The 15,000-nt window shown below is 40.2% G+C and overlaps 3 protein-coding genes across 6 annotated transcripts in view; all 3 read left to right on the top strand.

The window, feature by feature from the left end:
• Positions 1-2,727, top strand: part of rhbdl3 (rhomboid, veinlet-like 3 (Drosophila)) — an 18,881-nt gene extending 16,154 nt beyond the window's left edge. For 2 of the 4 annotated variants that reach the window (XM_060869067.1, XM_060869063.1), the window contains 2 exons: positions 217-277; positions 566-2,727. In XM_060869067.1, the coding sequence (XP_060725050.1) occupies positions 217-277; positions 566-837 (333 nt within the window). In that variant the 3' untranslated portion in view covers positions 838-2,727. The remainder of the gene's footprint in view (positions 1-216; positions 278-565) is intronic. The other 2 variants (XM_060869065.1, XM_060869064.1) reach the window with 2 other exon arrangements.
• A 352-nt stretch (positions 2,728-3,079) lies between these two features.
• znf207b (zinc finger protein 207, b) lies at positions 3,080-8,054 on the top strand. Its single transcript, XM_060869059.1, has 10 exons — positions 3,080-3,249; positions 4,216-4,342; positions 4,435-4,573; positions 4,894-5,028; positions 5,220-5,295; positions 5,802-5,872; positions 6,176-6,321; positions 6,587-6,817; positions 7,076-7,217; positions 7,465-8,054. The coding sequence occupies exons 1-10, from the start codon at positions 3,209-3,211 to the stop codon at positions 7,551-7,553; spliced, it is 1,197 nt and encodes a 398-aa protein (XP_060725042.1). The 5' UTR covers positions 3,080-3,208; the 3' UTR covers positions 7,554-8,054.
• Positions 8,055-10,568: 2,514 nt separating this feature from the next.
• On the top strand, positions 10,569-14,987 carry cd7al (cd7 antigen-like). Its single transcript, XM_060869062.1, has 4 exons — positions 10,569-10,721; positions 11,345-11,695; positions 12,955-13,055; positions 13,855-14,987. Exons 1-4 carry the CDS (start codon positions 10,655-10,657, stop codon positions 14,011-14,013), a joined length of 678 nt encoding a protein of 225 aa, XP_060725045.1. The 5' UTR covers positions 10,569-10,654; the 3' UTR covers positions 14,014-14,987.
• The last annotated feature ends 13 nt before the right edge of the window (positions 14,988-15,000 follow it).

Here is a 15,000-nt window from a genome sequence, read left to right as displayed (position 1 = left end):
TCTCTCTCTCTCTCTCTCTCTCACTATCTCTCTCTCTCTCTCTCTCTCTCTCTCTCTCTCTCACTATCTCTCTCTCTCTCTCTCTCTCTCTCTCTCTCTCTCTCTCTCTCTCTCTCTCTCCCTCTCTCACTATCTCTCTCTCTCTCTCTCTCTCTCTCTCTCTCTCTCTCTCTCTCTCTCTCTCTCTCCCTCTCTCCCCCTCTCTCTCATGTGCAGAACTGGTCAGGGATGAAGTGTCAGTTTAAGTTGTTCCGGATGGCGATGGCACTGGTGTGCAGTAAGTTGTTTTTAAAAACCTCCAAAAAACTATTAATGATTAAAACCAGAGCATGTTATGGCATCATCAAATGTAAGAGCAAATCGTGTTTTAATACGCAGATGCAGAACAGGCGACCAAGGGAGGGGCGGGGCATGTAGTGTTGTTAAGCATCTGTAGAATACCATTTATTATTATTATTATTATTATTATTATTATTAATATTAATAATAATAATAATAATAATAATAATAATAATAATAATAATAATTTGGTCACACAGTAGTAAATTCTATGACTGTCCCGCAGTGAGTGTGGAGTTCGGCCGTGCCGTGTGGTTGAGGTTTTACCCCCCCGCCATGCCACCATGCCCCAACCCAAGTTTCTGTGCCCATCTGGGCGGGGTGGTGGTGGGTCTGACACTGGGTGTGGTCGTGCTACAGAACTACGAGCAGCGGCTGCATGAGCAGTTCCTTTTCTGGATCTTCATCAGCGTCTACGGCCTCTTCGTCCTCTTCGGGATCTTCTGGAATGTCTTTGCTTATAGCCTGCTGGACGTCAAACTTCCACCAGCACCATGACCAGTGTGTGTGGGGAAGGGGGGGAGGTTAGGTCACCATAAACTTTAATCTATATCACTTGAGAACCAAATGCTAAGTACCTCACTCCAAGTGTGTGTGTGTGTGTGTGTGTGTGTGTGTGTGTGTGTGTGTGTGTGTGTGTGTTTAGTGCCTAAACTGTATCATCATCATTGCTGTGTACTGTCCAAGAAGATAAAGGAAGAGATGCAGCTGAATGTGAAAGTGAAGGAATGAGACCTGCAATGAAATGACAAACACAGAGGAATCTAATCCAAATACAATAAAGTGGCTTTGAGGCTAATCATGCTAACGTGGTTAAATCATGCTAACGTGGTTAACAGTGTAAAGCACTAGCGATAAAGCAAGAACTGATTAGGGAAAATCTGTGAAGAAACGTGTGATGATTATAGAGAGAATGTTAACTGGTTTATTTTGGTTTGAAAATGACCAAAATCCAGTATGAATGCTACATAATAATGAGAGGTGGGTGGGGTCAAGTGGGGTCTCGATACTGTAGCCCCGCCTCCTGATTGTTCAAGCTTCCAAAGTTTGTTAGACTAAAATTCAAGTGCTAACAAAAAGTAATTTGTAATGAATTAACATCATGCTTACTAGCATCTATTGACCTTTACTCCCTGTTAGCAACATTAGCTTGTTCAAACTAAAGCTCATAGTGGTGCTATTAGCTATGAGTGTTAGCATCTTGGCTCTTAGCCCACAGCTAAAACCAGCTTTCTGGTTTCTGAACTGAAAGCAGAACTGTTCTGAGATCAGACTGTAAACCTGTTCTGGTTTCACTGAGCGATCCTATGGTCTCATGTATATCTAAATGTGTGTGTCCTGTGTGTTAGCAGGTGTGTTAGGAGGTGTGTTAGCGGGTGTGTTAGCGGGTGTGTTAGCGGGTTTGTGCTGTGGCCGTTTATAGTGGACGTTATATTTTTGTAAGTGATTACAGCGTGATAAGAGAGCACAAACTTTTATTAACGTTGCCAAAAATCTCTTCCTCCTCAGCTCATCACTGTTTATGCCTCATTCTAACAAACGGATGTAAGTTTGATAGAAATCCGTTGTTCTTTTGCGCTACTTCTACTGCTCCAGCAGCACACTGGATTTAAAGAAATATTTAAAATGTATTTATAGCTGTTGCTCTGTGTCAGACACTGGACTAAACAGTTGTGTGTGTGTGTGTGTATGTGTCTGTGTGTGTGTTATCTATAGACGATGCTAGAGTACATATGAACTGAATGTTTCCATTAGGCGTGTGCTGATATTTTACTTTTTCTTGATGTAATAATCACAGTTTAAGATACTGTCCTGATATTAAGTCAAAGAGAAAGGTTTCAGATTTTAATTGTTAATGCAGAACAAAGACATTAGCCTTTCTTTTAACAAGTAGCTTAGCTAATATTAGCACAGTGCTAGTATTGTATGCTACATCACACAGTGAGCTGAAAGAGATGGAAAGAAAGGCCAATAACGATCATCCCTACAGTTGGTTAATCACAATATGACCCACTATCTGATTATCAGCACACGCCTAGTGAGGAGTTTAGTGACTGTTTTGAGATAAGCTCGTTTTCGGTCTATGCACAAACATTCAGCACAGCAGCAAGAGACAACTGACACCAGATCAGATATATAACAGTCTTGTACAGTTCAGACGGAGCTAATAGCTTATAACACATGAATTTATCATGAAGTATTTATCTCTCTGACACAGCGAGGTCTGACCTCCTGATACAGCACTGTCTCTCTTCACAACACAAATCCAAAGCAGTTAGGATAATTTTCTAACATAATAATTAAACTGTTTTTTTATGAAGGTTGAGTGCGTTAGCTGCTAATCTGCGATCTGAGGCTGTGCGAGCTCTAACACAGATAAATGCTCACACGGAATATTTTAACATTTTGTAGATTTAAAATGTAAATATGAGAATCATTAAACAGTTTTATGACTGAAAAGCAGAAATAATGTTTCCTGGACTTTTTATTTTGTGTGTAAACCTATTTATTTATTTGTTTGTTTGTTTGTTTATTTATTTGAAGGAATTTGACATCAGTGTCAATGTAAGAAAAATTAACAAAATATAAGTTGAAACAATTGTAGTTTTATTAATAATTGTTTAATTATATTAAATATTATTTAAAAAATAATAATAATATATTTTTAATGAATCAGACCAATAGCTTCACTCTACAGCTGAATACACTGAGGTCCATAAGGATGCGCATGCGCATGCGCGGGGCAAACACCGGAAGCGTATTGTGAGGCAGCTTGGAAATCATCGCGCCATTTTATTTAGCAAACGGTGGTGGATTAAGTCAGTGTTTTATTAGCGTAAATTGTTTTTTTTTTAGTTTTAGAACAGAAATGGGAAGAAAGAAGAAGAAGCAGCTGAAGCCGTGGTGTTGGTATCCTTTATAACTTGCAATGCGACTTAAAAACAACAAATTTAGTGAGATATCTTCTTGGCTAGTGAGGCTGCGTCTCAAACGACGCTCTGTTATTCACGTAGTGCACTACTTAGTGTGCACGCGCCTTTATCTCAGAGCGCGTGCAGGGCGCCTAGATAGTGCGCGTAGGCTGTTGTTGGGACACGGTTCAAGCTAACGTGCCCGTGCTCTTGCTAGCAGCTAACAGTCATTATATAGACATGACATAGCACAACTTTTTGTTTAAATAACTGTTTATTTTAAATAACTGTGTATAGAAGCTCTGTAAGAGAAATGAGGTATTTAAATCGGTTTCAGGAGAATATAAAACAGCCAATGAACGATTGGTCTCATGTTTGCGATACACTATGTTTAATTTCTCTATAATTAATTGATTTATTTCTGTTCTTTAGTCTCATTGTGTCGAATTCATTCTCGTTGGAATCCATTTCACCAAAAACCCTTAAAACTAGAAACGCTAATGTTTTGGAGTAACACCGTGAACGAGTGATTCTAAGAGTCGACTCGTCCAGAAAGAGTCAGAGAAACGATCAGTTCAGACAGAAATAGAAGAATATCATAAACTTTATCACAAACTTTATTAGAAACTTTATCACCAACTTTATCCAGGTTAGAAAGAATTTGCTTTGGCAGCAACCAATTTGGAGACGGAAAGGAACGGCTCTTTTTGTTGAATCGAGACTAACGAACCGATTCAATCAAAAGGGATGTAATTGTAAAGAGTTTTTTTTAATCTTTAACATAAAATTATGACATTACGCCTGTAAATGAATGTTACAAGTACGTTTATTACAGTGTATTATGATGCAGGCAGGATACAAATGTTTAAAACTTTTATTTATTATTATTATTATTATTATTTCTGTGGTCTTTTGGATGCTTTTATCCAGAGTTGATTGCACACCTTAATCCAATTACACAAAGGTACTGCAACAGAGACTTTGACGACGAGAAGATTCTCATCCAGCATCAGAAAGCGAAACATTTCAAATGTCACATATGTCACAAGAAGCTGTACACAGGACCAGGTCTGGCCATACACTGCATGCAGGTACGAGACACACACCTGAGCTGACTTTTAATCCTGCACACAGATGAAATGTGCACCAAAGAGCTGTCATGAAAGGTTTTTTAAATTTCCAGGTGCACAAGGAAACGATAGACGGAGTTCCTAATGCGATACCCGGCCGAACCGACATCGAGCTGGAGATCTACGGCATGGAAGGCATCCCAGAGAAAGACATGCAGGAGAGGAGGAGGCTTCTGGAACAGAAATCACAAGGTGGGAAGTGAGAGCAGGTCTTTCCTCATAATCAGCTGAAGAATCAGGTTTATTGGCCGAGTGTGTTGACACACAAAAGGAATTTGGTTCCAGCAGTTTGAATATAAAATACACTGAAGTTTAAAGATAATGACGTAAATGAGTAGAAACACATCCACAAGCTATTTTTTGTGTTGGAATTAATTAAGTAGTACAAAAAAATCAATGAAGCGAGTCAACAAACTTGTAAATTAAGTGAGAGAGTAAACACTCACACACACATGCACACACGCGCAAGTTTATCAAGTTTTCAACAAGGTTGTGTGTGTGTGTTTAAGCAGAAAGCCAAAAGAAGAAACAGGACCAGGATGACTCTGATGACGATGATGAGGAAGATGAAGCCGGACCGTCACCGTTTCAGCAGCCGCTCGTCGCCCAGCCACAGAATGCCTACATGCCCCAGGCAAACTACTCAGGTGTGCCAGAGATACACATTCAGGGCTGTTTGTGAGAGATTAATGCCTTATTTTATTTTTACACAAATGTAACTCATCCTGAGTGTTATTTGTGTGCAGATGGCATCCTGTGAAGTATATATTGTGGTATTTACTGTGTGCACTGCTCTCCTGTCTGCTTTAATAGACTAACTGTGTGTGTGTGTGTGTAGGTATGCCTCCTATGATGCCTGGAGTTCACCCAATGATGCCCGGAATGCCTGCAGTGATGCCCGGCATGCCACATGGGTACATTTTGTTTCTAATTCTAAACCAGTCTCTCAGAAATTGTGTGGTGCAGTAACATCAAACTAAACATTAGGGGGCAGTATAGCACCACATGACACTGTTAAATCATCTTCTGGTAGAGCAATAACACGTGGTGTTTTTCTGTTACAGTTCATGTTAAAAACCTTTCACTTCATCTTTAAACTTCCAGCTCTCTGGATTTTTTAGATGAGCTTTTGAATATAAGCTCCTAGATTTTAATTTGAGAGACAGATCGTAACAACGATCACAATGAGTGTGGAACATTATAAGAGCGTTAAAGAGTTTAACGTCGCTGTGTGTGATGTTTCACACTTCTGCTCCATCCTATAGATCTACACAAGATTTCTGTACTTTAGCTCAGATCCACTTCGTCCGTCACTAGTTCCTGTACTGAGAGATTTTCACTTGATACTCTTCCCTTCACTGTGTCTGGAGATGTGAATTAAGCCCTAACAGTGAGTTCCTGCAATTTGTTCCTTTTACAGTATGATGCCGATGGGAGGGATGATGCCCCCCGGGCCCGGAGTGCCCCTCATGATGCCAGGAATGCCCCCAGGTAAGAGATGTAGTGTTACTGCAGTCCACTGTACTGGGAAAACTCCCATAACCGCAGACAAAATGCTAAACAGTGTGTGTGTTCAAATTAAATGGACCTTTTTAATATGTTTACGAAGTTAAGAGACCTGCAACATGGTTATGATCTTTTATTAGACTTTGACTGAACTGTCAGCGTTTAGATTACATGGTTACAACCTCCTGATACTCTCTAGAGCACACACTCATAGCTGTAGTGTAGTAAAGATAACGCAGGGTTTGTGAAGTGGAGATTGATGTGTGTGTGTGTGTGTGTGTGTTGTAGGAATGCCCCCTCACGTACCCCGGCCTGGGATTCCCTCTATGGCTCCGGTACCTTCCGTGACAGCACCAGGAGTCCCGGTGCGACCCACCGCACCCGTCGCCCCCCCCACTACCTCCAAACCTCTCTTCCCCAGTGCTGCTGCTCAGGTAACGCAACATAAAGCTGAACAGAATCTAATCTACTGAATTTGTTTCATTTATTGAGTCAATGATCTATGAGTAGAATTTCTAAGAATTTTAATTCTAATTACATTTTAATTACAAAAAAAAATCTAGTCAGTGAGACGATAAATCCACAATTAAACAATACACTTGATTAAATATATGTAGCTCATAATAAGAAGTGAAATTAAATTCATAATTAAAAAGTTAATAAATGATCAAAAGTTTTGGCACCCTCGTCCCTCTCCAGGCTCAGCAGCCGGTGCCCGCTAACGCAGATCCTCCCAAAGCAACATTCCCAGCCTACACCCAGCCTCCGTCATCCTCCTCTTCCTCCACTACTTCTTCCTCCTCTTCCTCTGTTCCTGCTAGTAGCACTGTGGCTATACTGAACTCCCCAGCAGTCTCCGCTAAGCCGGCCGCCATCTCCAGCTCCAGTGCTACCAGTAAGTTGATGCACCCTGATGAGGATATCTCACTGGTAAGTGCTCGGAGACGCCTCTCCCGATTTATCCCCTTTTTATTTGACAGTAAGTAATAAAAAACGGATTTTTCTCTTTACATCGGCTTACGGCGACGTCACACTTTTAGCCTGTAAACTGTTTCGTGCGTGTACGACTTTTAGCTTTAATGTGAAGCGTAAACCTGTTTTAGATGTTTGTTTTTTTTATTTAGTAAAAAGGTAAAAGGTTTTTAGTGTGTGATTGTTGTACGTGTGTGTGTGTTGCTCTCGGCGTAGGAGGAGAGGCGAGCTCAGCTGCCTAGGTATCAGAGGTCGATTCCTCCTCGTCCTGGGCCCACAGTAGCTGCTGCAGCGCCCCCTGCTGTGCCTGTGGGGTCGCTACTTCCACAACAGCCTCCTATCAGACACCCCATGCATGGTGAGTCGCTCTTACACCAAGTACGGACAATATTTACAGGCTAAACCTTGTGCCAAAATAAATAAATTAAAGTTAAAAGTCTCAAAAGATTCATTTTTTTAAATTTCCTCATAAAGTGAGCGTGACGTTTGTGTAAATTAATAACACGACTAAGTCTTTATTGGTGACACGTAATCAGTCCTCACAGTGAACCTGTAGATCAGTGTGTCCTTTCCTTTAAACTGTGTGTGTGTGTGTGTGTGTGTAGGTCAGTTCGCTGCACCCCCTCAGGGAATGCCAGGTTACATGCCGGTGTACGGACAGGTGCCTCAGTACCAGGGCATGGGCCGATACTGACACACCGTGAGGTTTGCTTCAGTTTCTGCTGTTTATCTAGACGATTAAACCAACCAACCAACCAAAGGCACGGAGAGACTCATGACGCCACGCAGGACGCTCACCTCACACACACACCTCACACACACACACACACACACACACACACGACTGATTATCTTTACAGATCTTGTGTTGTGTTTATTTCCCCCAGATTTTTGTTTTAAAGCTGTAACAGTGCCAGTGTTATTTACTATAATGCAAGTTTAAGACGATCATTCTGATGATTAGAATAATTAACATCCCCCTAGTGTGTGTTTAATCAGTCTGGAGCCTTCACAACATGCCGTCATGCTCCACAGTAGGTGTGTGTCGATAATCATGTCAAAACACACGCTTGTATAGATATATACTGTGTGTGTGTCACATTGTACCGTTAATGCACAATTTAGTGCTTTCAATGTTTTTTTTGTTTGTTTTTCTTATTTTTTTGTTAAATAAAAGCACCAGTTTAACATTTCAGACACATTCCTGTCTGGACCTGTTTGGCACAATGCCAACGTCCTGTGTGTGTGTGTGTGTGTGTGTGTGTGTTTGTGTGTTTGTGCATCTCATTAAACACTTTATTGTATGGACCTTTTTTTTTTTTCCCATTTTATTTAAATTTTTTTTTTTTGAAACATTGATTAATAAAATATAAATTTCCCTTCTTGCGGTGTGTGTGTGTGTGTGTGTGTGTGTGACTTCAGAAACACAACAGTATGTTTTTACTCCACATTTCAGTAGCTAAAGAATTTCTATAATGATTTCTGAGCTGCTGAAGTTTGATCTGTTTTGTTTGTGACTTTTGTTCAAGTTACGTTCATTATTTTAGTCCTTTATACACAACGGCTTTCATTAATTGTCTAATTTATGTCGTTTTTTCTGTTAAAAAAATAAAATGAGAAAAAGAAAAGATGACATTAGACTGAATAGAACGTATTTTTAACCCATTATTATTTACTAGGGTTGGTTTTTGTTACTTTTATTAACTAGAAATAATTTTACATATTTTTGATGAATGTTTTCTAATAAATTTGGTTTAACAGCGATTAGAATCTTTTTTTTAATGATCAGGTTTGTAAACTGAAAGCAGCTGATGCTCAGCGTCACTGAATCATTTATTACATGATTTTTCTACACTGAATAAATTACTTGATGAAGAGGACGAGTTCAATAAAGTCATTAAAAGAAGCAGAACAAAAATATTTTAAATGACACTTGGGGGGAAATTTGCAGGTAATTGAATAGATTTATTTCACTTTGAAGCGACGAATCTGCCAGAATAATTTTATTCTAAATAGAAATGACAGAAATTGTATTGTATTTTTATTTATTGTACACATTTCCTCTAAGGGAGTCTGTGTGTTTGCGTGAGAGAGAGAGAGAGTGTGTGTGTCAGTCTGTGTTTGCGTGAGAGAGAGAGAGAGAGAGAGAGTGTGTCAGTCTGTGTGTTTGCGTGAGAGAGTGTGTGTGTCAGTCTGTGTGTTTGCGTGAGAGAGAGAGAGAGAGAGAGTGTGTGTGTCAGTCTGTGTTTGCGTGAGAGAGAGTGTGTGTGTGTCAGTCTGTGTGTTTGCGTGAGAGAGTGTGTGTGTGTGTGTGTCAGTCTGTGTGTTTGCGTGAGAGAGTGTGTGTGTGTGTCAGTCTGTGTGTTTGCGTGAGAGTGTGTGTGTGTGTGTGTCAGTCTGTGTGTTTGCATGTGTGTGTGTCAGTCTGTGTGTTTGCGTGAGAGAGTGTGTGTGTGTGTCAGTCTGTGTGTTTGCGTGAGAGAGAGTGTGTGTGTGTGTCAGTCTGTGTTTGCGTGAGAGAGTGTGTGTGTGTGTGTCAGTCTGTGTGTTTGCATGTGTGTGTGTCAGTCTGTGTGTTTGCGTGTGTGTGTGTGTCAGTCTGTGTGTTTGCATGTGTGTGTGTGTCAGTCTGTGTGTTTGCGTGTGTGTGTGTCAGTCTGTGTGTTTACGTGTGTGTGTGTGTGTCAGTCTGTGTGTTTGCATGTGTGTGTGTGTCAGTCTGTGTGTTTGCGTGTGTGTGTGTCAGTCTGTGTGTTTGCATGTGTGTGTGTGTCAGTCTGTGTGTTTGCGTGTGTGTGTGTGTCAGTCTGTGTTTGCATGTGTGTGTACAGTCTGTGTGTTTACGTGTGTGTGTGTGTCAGTCTTTGTGTTTGCGTGAGAGAGTGTGTGTGTGTGTGTGTGTCAGTCTGTGTGTTTGCGTGTGTGTCAGTCTGTGTTTGAGTGAGTGTGTGTGTGTCAGTCTGTGTGTTTGCGTGTGTGTGTGTCAGTCTGTGTGTTTGCGTGAGTGTGTGTGTGTGTCAGTCTTTGTGTTTGCGTGTGTGTCTGTGTGTGTGTCAGTCTGTGTTTGCGTGAGAAAGAGAGAGTGTGTGTGTGTGTCAGTCTGTGTGTTTGCGTGTGTGTGTGTCAGTCTGTGTGTTTGCGTGAGAAAGAGAGAGTGTGTGTGTGTGTGTCAGTCTGTGTGTTTGCGCGTGTGTGTCAGTCTGTGTGTTTGCGTGAGTGTGTGTGTGTCAGTCTGTGTGTTTGCGTGAGAGAGTGTGTGTGTGTGTGTGTGTGTGACAGTGAGCGAGTATTAGATGTCCAGATAAAAAATGTCTTTTGCAGCAGGTTTTATATTTTTATTTATTGTCTAAAGAAGAAAAATCTCATGATCTTTATATCAAATCTCACATTAATATCAGATCTTTTTTATTCTTTTTTGTTTTGTTTTAAACAAACTTTTTTGTCAACATCGTCTTTCATTTTGTGCGTGTGTGTGTGTGTGTGTGTGTGTGTGTGGTTAAACCTCAATACACATCTCATCTGTGTCTATTAGCTGGAGTTTATTAATGAGGGCAGTTTCATGGTTGACATTTTTGTATAAAATTATTGATATTAAATTAAAATATCGTGGAAAATACAAACAGCTTCTGTTTCTTTGTGAATTTCAAACTTTCTTTCTTAACAAAAACCCCAAAGGTTGCATGAACCACTGAAAGTTACTAGGATTTCCTGTTCCAACCCCCAACACACACACACCAGGGCTGGTGTCAGTCGTATTCCGTTTGCTCGTGTGAGAAGTCAGAGAGAAAGAGTGAAATGGAGAAGTGGCTACAGAAGCGCCAGCGACTTTCCGTCTGCTTCTTCATCACCTTTTTCTTTACAGGTAGCTTTTATACTATTCCTCACTTATAAAAATAAATATATAATACACAAACATCCCGGTTGTGTGTGTGTGTGTGTGTGTGTGTGTGTGTGTGTTAATATTAAGTCCTGATATTCCAGTGTAACTCTTCAGGAGGATAAAGTGTTTGTTTGTGCCAACATGATGTTTATTACAGTAAACACACACACACGCACACACACACACACGATCTGTTTTTATACAATATTGTTTGGTCGATTTTTAGAAAGCGACTTAAATAATAAAATGTAAATAAAATAGCTGTTATAGAAATCTAAAAAATGCAGTATTGTATAATTCATTATTGTCGGTCGGTGGTGTTTGTTGTTGACGTCCTTTATCTCCTTTTGTCATCCTGATGCAGATAGTAAATAAAAATCAGTCTCTAAACTATATAAAGTTTTATGAATTTGTTTAAGTTTATATTTGGTGTTAAACGAACACACAGCTTCACTCAGAAAGAGTTTGTTTTAATGACTTCCATTTCATGTCAGTTTAAATGAAACCAGACCAGATGACGTGTAAGTGAAGTTTCATTAAGGCTCCAGTACGAAAACTTCCACTACGAAAACTTCCTTTACTAAAGATTGGTGTTTTCTCTTCAGCGTCCGGTGATGTGACTTATCTCAACACGACTAACGGTTCCTCCATCCAGTTCTCCTGTGTGTTTGACCTTCATGAAAAACAAGAACCCTTTGCCTTCACTCTGAGACGGGAATGGATTCGAGTTCAAGACGTGCTGTATCACAACTTTGAAATTAATGCTGACGTTCAAGACTCTACGTTTGTGGGTCGCATCAGCGATCGAATGGTCAACAAAGCGGTCAGTGTGAACATCACAGATCTGCAGGGCTTCGACACCGACCGGTACGTCTGTTTGTTCCACTACCAGACACCTGCAGGCTTTCACAACCAATCAGGGAGGGACAAGATCGTCCTGTACGTCAAAGATGTCCGTAAGTCCAACCTTCTCATGAGTCAAGGTCGAGCAGCAAAAACCTTGTGGCCAGAAATCTGTAGGATATTTTAGCCAAATGAAGCTACACAATTCTATACAGCAGAATAAGGTTTTATTCACTGCTCAGTTTGCAGCTCGCTAGATAATCAGTACAGATCTCAACAGGTTAAATAACTCCTCAATCAAATAACAGCAAAAATATCCTGACTCCTGACTCTTGACTCCTGACTCCTGACTCACTGCGGTGTTTAGATCAACTTACAGATTAGTGTTTCTTACTTTTTGGGATTTTTTAGGCACTTTTTCTTAAATATTTAGCTTCGTGTCTTCAGACGTCACCAGGACCCGAGCAGTCGTATTAGTGACTTATCAATGATATGAAATTACTCATAAAAGTTCATCTGCTCTCAATTGTGACAAATCTGACTCTAATGAATGTGTTTGATGTCAGTGAAGTGCATCAGTGTCAGTGAAGTGCATCAGTGTCAGTGAAGTGCATCAGTGTCAGTGAAGTGCATCAGTGTCAGTGAAGTGCATCAGTGTCCTTCTGTCTCTCTGTAATATAATAAAAAAACCATCATATGTGTTGAGTTTATTTCACAGTGCTTTAACTTCACAAGATGACACACTACAGATGCCACTTCCCTAAAACTAACACCCTGTACTACTGTTTATGGTAAACCTCACAGTAGTTCATTTCCCACACACACACACACACACACACAGAAACACACACACAATTTAAAAAGCATCTTCAGGTGAATATGACGAAGAATAGTGGCTGTCATTTGCAAACGATTCGACTCTTTGATCTGACTCTATTTACGAGTCGACTCACATATCTGAGGAGCAGTAATTGCCACAGTAGCTTCAGATTCCTGCTCTTGTCTGACAGCAGAGGAACTCAACGTGGTCTCCTGCTCTCGTAGCTCATGGGCCTGGATGATTGACGTGTTGAGATGTTTTTCAGCTTAGCTTAGTTTTGTTTATTATTATATCACTTACTATATTCTTCCTGTCAGCTCAGACATCTTGGTCTGAAGAAACGCCTCAGTTTTTGTTGTTGTCACACTTTTCTGTGAACTCCAGACACTTCTGCATGTGTAAATCCACGTGTGTGTGTGTTCAGCAGTTATTACTCAGTGCTCAGTGTTTAACGTTGTCTGTTCCTAATAAAGTGGAATTAGTGATTTTGTTGTTAATATGAGATAAATAAATAAAATGATGGTTTAAGTGAATGTTCTTGTGTGTTTGTAGATATCAAGCCGTGTAGCTCCTACACACCACTGCTGTTCGCTCTGTCTGCAGGAGCAGGACTGCTCTTCTTCATCATTGTCATCATCACTGCAGTGCACTGTGTGAGTGTGTGTTATTAATACTGTAGCATGTGTGTTATCGTCATTAGGTGAACTTGTCGACTATAATTTTCCACAGTTAGGTCACTAGCAACGTGCTCAACAGTTTTGTTCTGAAGTTGTAGAACAAACATGTAAATCTCAAAAAGGAAGCTGTGTGTGAGCGTGTGTGAGCGTGTGTGTGCGCGTGTGAGTGTGTGTGCGCGTGTGAGTGTGTGTGCGCGTGTGAGTGTGTGTGCGCGTGTGAGTGTGTGTGCGCGTGTGAGTGTGTGTGCGTGATGTGTGGTTGTGTGCGCGCATGTGAGTGTGTGATGTGTGGTTGTGTGTGCGTGTGTGAGTGTGTGTGCGTGTGCATGATGTGTGATGTGTGTGTTATGTGTGTGTGATGTGTGTGTGTGTGTGTGATGAGTCTGTCAGTGTGTACATCCGTTGTGGTTTGAGGAGGCCGTTGATTTATTTACACCTCTTGAAAGACAGTGTGAACCGCTCCCTAATAGTATCTCTCTCTCTCTCGCTCTCTCTCTCGCTCTCTCTCTCTCACTCTGTCTCTCTCTGTCTCTCTCTCTCTCTGTTTCTCTATCTCTCTGTCTCCCCCCTCTCTCTTTCTCTCTCTCCCTCTCTATTTCTCTCTCTCTCTCTCTCTCTGTCTCTCCCTCTCTCTCTCTCTCGCTCTCTTTCTCTCTCTCTCACACTCTCTCTGTCTCTCTCTCTCTCTCTTTCTCTCTCTCTCTCTGTCTCTCCCCCTCTTTCTCTCCCCCCCTCTCTCTCCCTCCCTCCCTCTCTCCCTCCCTCCCTCTCTCAGATGAAGCCCAGTAGCAGAGGGCAGATGAAGCCTCAGCACTCAGTTCCCATCTATGAGGAGATGAACGGCGTGAGAGAGAAACCGAGCTCTCGGCTGCAGGAGGACGACGTGTCGTCTCTCTACGTTAAGCCAAGAAAAGAGAATCCCTACATCAACTGAGCTGTGACCTCTGACCTTACACGAGCCCTTTGGAACCTTTAACTCACAATCTCAAATTTAATAAAGTGTTTAAAACTCAATTGTGTTTAGAATTAAACCCTCAGACAGACGCAGAGTCCCAAAAACATTCAAATAAAGATAAATTACTCCTTAAATTTCTTCATAAACAGTTCATTTATATATTATAATGATTATAGATATAAATATTTATATATATGTAAATAATATATATAAAAATAATAATCATATAATAATAATAATAAAATAAAATAATAATAATCATAATAATAATAATAATAGTTTTTATGTATTGAACCAAAAACAGATCTTTTTAAGCGAACCACAGATTAAAGATTTAATACATTTATATGTTTATATTTTTTATCTTCTACAGAAATTTATTTACCTTTTATAATCATTTAAAACTTGACTTTATGACTTAATTCTCATCGTCTTTTTTCTGTCTGACAACAACATCATTTTAAATATTTTCTTTTTCTTGTGATGTTAAAAAAAAAGTCTACCGTGATTGTGCGGCGTTCAGAAAGGTGAAAAAATCTAAACTGTAAACAGGACGTGAGCAAGTGACAAACCAGTCACACCCATGAGACAACCGTGTGTGTGTGTGTGTGTGTGTGTGTGTGTTGTAGTTCATCTCATCTATTTATTTACTTTCTTTCAGTTACTTGAAGGCTTCTGTTTTATCAGTTTGTTGAAGTTTTATATTTTTTCTTCTTCGTGTGTCGACACGAGTCAGCGTGAGAGAGAGTGTGTGTCGTCACTTCTTTCCTGTATTGATGCTTGTGAAATGACATCTTGTGTAATAGTGTTTAAAGTGTGTTACTCTTCTATAACGATATAAAAAAGCATTAATAAAATACTAGAAGCTTCATTACACATCTTTTGCATTTTGTTTAAACTTCAAATTAACGCTGGGTTTAAAGAATGAAATAAACAGTGTGTTATGAATGAAATCTCTGTGTGGCT

The sequence above is a fragment of the Tachysurus vachellii genome, chromosome 4 (genome assembly GCF_030014155.1).
Source record: "Tachysurus vachellii isolate PV-2020 chromosome 4, HZAU_Pvac_v1, whole genome shotgun sequence".
NCBI classification, from domain to species: Eukaryota; Metazoa; Chordata; class Actinopteri; order Siluriformes; family Bagridae; genus Tachysurus; species Tachysurus vachellii.
The sequence above is the reverse complement of the archived record's forward strand: the minus strand, read 5'-3'. Positions and strand labels throughout refer to the sequence as shown.

Excerpts from the sequence above, each read along its gene's own strand:
- cd7al (XM_060869062.1), top strand. The coding sequence starts at position 10,655 with ATGGAGAAGTGGCTACAGAAGCGCCAGCGACTTTCCGTCTGCTTCTTC. Across the intron at positions 10,722-11,344 it reads CATCACCTTTTTCTTTACAG|CGTCCGGTGATGTGACTTAT; the intron begins GTAGCTTTTATA and ends TTTTCTCTTCAG. Across the intron at positions 11,696-12,954 it reads CCTGTACGTCAAAGATGTCC|ATATCAAGCCGTGTAGCTCC; the intron begins GTAAGTCCAACC and ends GTGTGTTTGTAG.
- znf207b (XM_060869059.1), top strand. The coding sequence starts at position 3,209 with ATGGGAAGAAAGAAGAAGAAGCAGCTGAAGCCGTGGTGTTG. Across the intron at positions 3,250-4,215 it reads CAGCTGAAGCCGTGGTGTTG|GTACTGCAACAGAGACTTTG; the intron begins GTATCCTTTATA and ends AATTACACAAAG. Across the intron at positions 7,218-7,464 it reads TATCAGACACCCCATGCATG|GTCAGTTCGCTGCACCCCCT; the intron begins GTGAGTCGCTCT and ends GTGTGTGTGTAG.